Source organism: Abrus precatorius, unplaced genomic scaffold (genome assembly GCF_003935025.1).
Source record: "Abrus precatorius isolate BTA unplaced genomic scaffold, Abrus_2018 Scaffold8, whole genome shotgun sequence".
Taxonomy (NCBI): Eukaryota; Viridiplantae; Streptophyta; class Magnoliopsida; order Fabales; family Fabaceae; genus Abrus; species Abrus precatorius.
Window position 1 is genome coordinate 1,380,706 of NW_020874428.1, and position 1,670 is coordinate 1,382,375.

Below are 1,670 nucleotides of genomic sequence, written 5' to 3' on the forward strand. Positions count from 1 at the left end.
TTAGTAATTAAGCATATTTTTCTCATCTAATGTTAATTTTTTTTCTTATAATCGGAAAATTTTGGGAGCAACTGCTTATGTTTCCTATATATATAAAGCTAGAATGGAACACAGGTTCATCAATTACGTTTAAAAATATATTTATTGTTTGTTATATGGTAATGAATCCTATACATATTCAAAGTGACCAAAAAATATTATTATTATATATATGTATGCTGCTTAATTTTATAATTTTCTTAATAATTAATTATTCTAAAATTTAATTCCTAAAATTGCTCACATTTTTTGGACGTGCTGATTCCTGAGAAAACATATATAGACACGTGATGAATTAAGTCCCTCACCTTTTGAGATGTGTTAATCCATGGGAAGTTGGGAACAGGCAGAGAGACAAGAAGTGCTTATCAAAATCACATCCTCTTTCTGTTTCCCTGAACCAATCAAACCATGTCTTGTATCACACACACTTAACCTTTGTGCTGAATTGGCCTTTCCACACTTAGGGAACGAATATTGTACTAGAATGATGACACGTGACACAGTGTTTAAAAAACATAAGATGAGTCTCCTTTTTCTCTCTCTCTAAAACTTAAATTAATAGAAGCCACTCAAAACTTCATAAAATAAATAAATATAAGCCACTTAAAATAGTAAACTCCCAAGTACGTATGTATAGTAGACAAAACATAGAGGGGAAACTAAGAAATGGGAAATCCATGGAATGCAGAAATGTTATTGGAAATCAAAACCCAATATGTTACATAAGCACCCCAAGCACACATGTACTAGTCATGCACCCACACCATCAATCATCTAACTTATTTCTTATGAACAGAAAGCAAAATAAAAACTCACTTTATATATAATCTAGAGTTTCCATAAACTCTAGATATATGTAGGATCACACCAACATAAGAAAATAGACTAAAATTTGAGATTAAAAAAAATAAAATAAAAACAACACCGACAAAAAAGAAAGGTGAATGGAGGAGCTACTAGGCAGTGAGTAGCACATCAACAAATTATGTGAAGACTCACTTATCCCGGACATGGAAGACATTGGGGTTCTTGATGACTATATCATACATATTGATGGAGTTGAACTTGGAGAAATCTTTTGGTAGGGAAATTAGGTCAATTGAAGAGTGTTTGTGGAATTGGTACAGGTCAGGGTCTCCATCATAGTACCTCTCCCACCCTAATCCAGTTAAGATTTGCTCAAGAAAAGCATAGGAAGACACAACTTCCCCAGTTGGCAAGTGAACCAACACCTTTTTCTTTGAGCTACTTCCCTTTCCTTGCCTTCCATCTGAGGCCTCAGCTTGAGGGTTTTCCACCAATCGAAACACACCATTCTTGAATACCCAAACCCCAGACATTTTTTTTTTCTTTCAATTTGGGTTTGTAGAATTTTGAGGTTGTTCAAATTTGAAATTTTGGGTAGGTATAACAAGAGAGAGGGGATTTGGAAGAGGTTTTTGCCTTTGGTTGGTGTTGTTGAGGAATGCAAGGATGTGAGGGTATATATATGTGTCAAAAGATGATGAGGCCAAATAAAACAAGAGGAAAATACTCTTGGGAGTGGAAGAGTTAAAAGTTGGGTTATGATATAGGCTTGTTCGGCTTTGGCACAGAATCTAGATTTGTGGGGCCTAACGTTTTAATAA

The 1,670-nt window shown here is 34.4% G+C and overlaps 1 protein-coding gene across 1 annotated transcript; it reads right to left on the minus strand.

Moving 5' to 3' along the window:
• Positions 1 to 1,037: 1,037 nt before the first annotated feature.
• LOC113848204 (flowering-promoting factor 1-like) lies at positions 1,038 to 1,382 on the minus strand. Its single transcript, XM_027477609.1, has one exon. The coding sequence runs from the start codon at positions 1,380 to 1,382 to the stop codon at positions 1,038 to 1,040; it is 345 nt and encodes a 114-aa protein (XP_027333410.1).
• Between the last annotated feature and the right edge of the window lie 288 nt (positions 1,383 to 1,670).

Coding starts and splice junctions, on each gene's coding strand:
- LOC113848204 (XM_027477609.1), bottom strand. CDS start 1,382: ATGTCTGGGGTTTGGGTATTCAAGAATGGTGTGTTTCGATTGGTGGAA.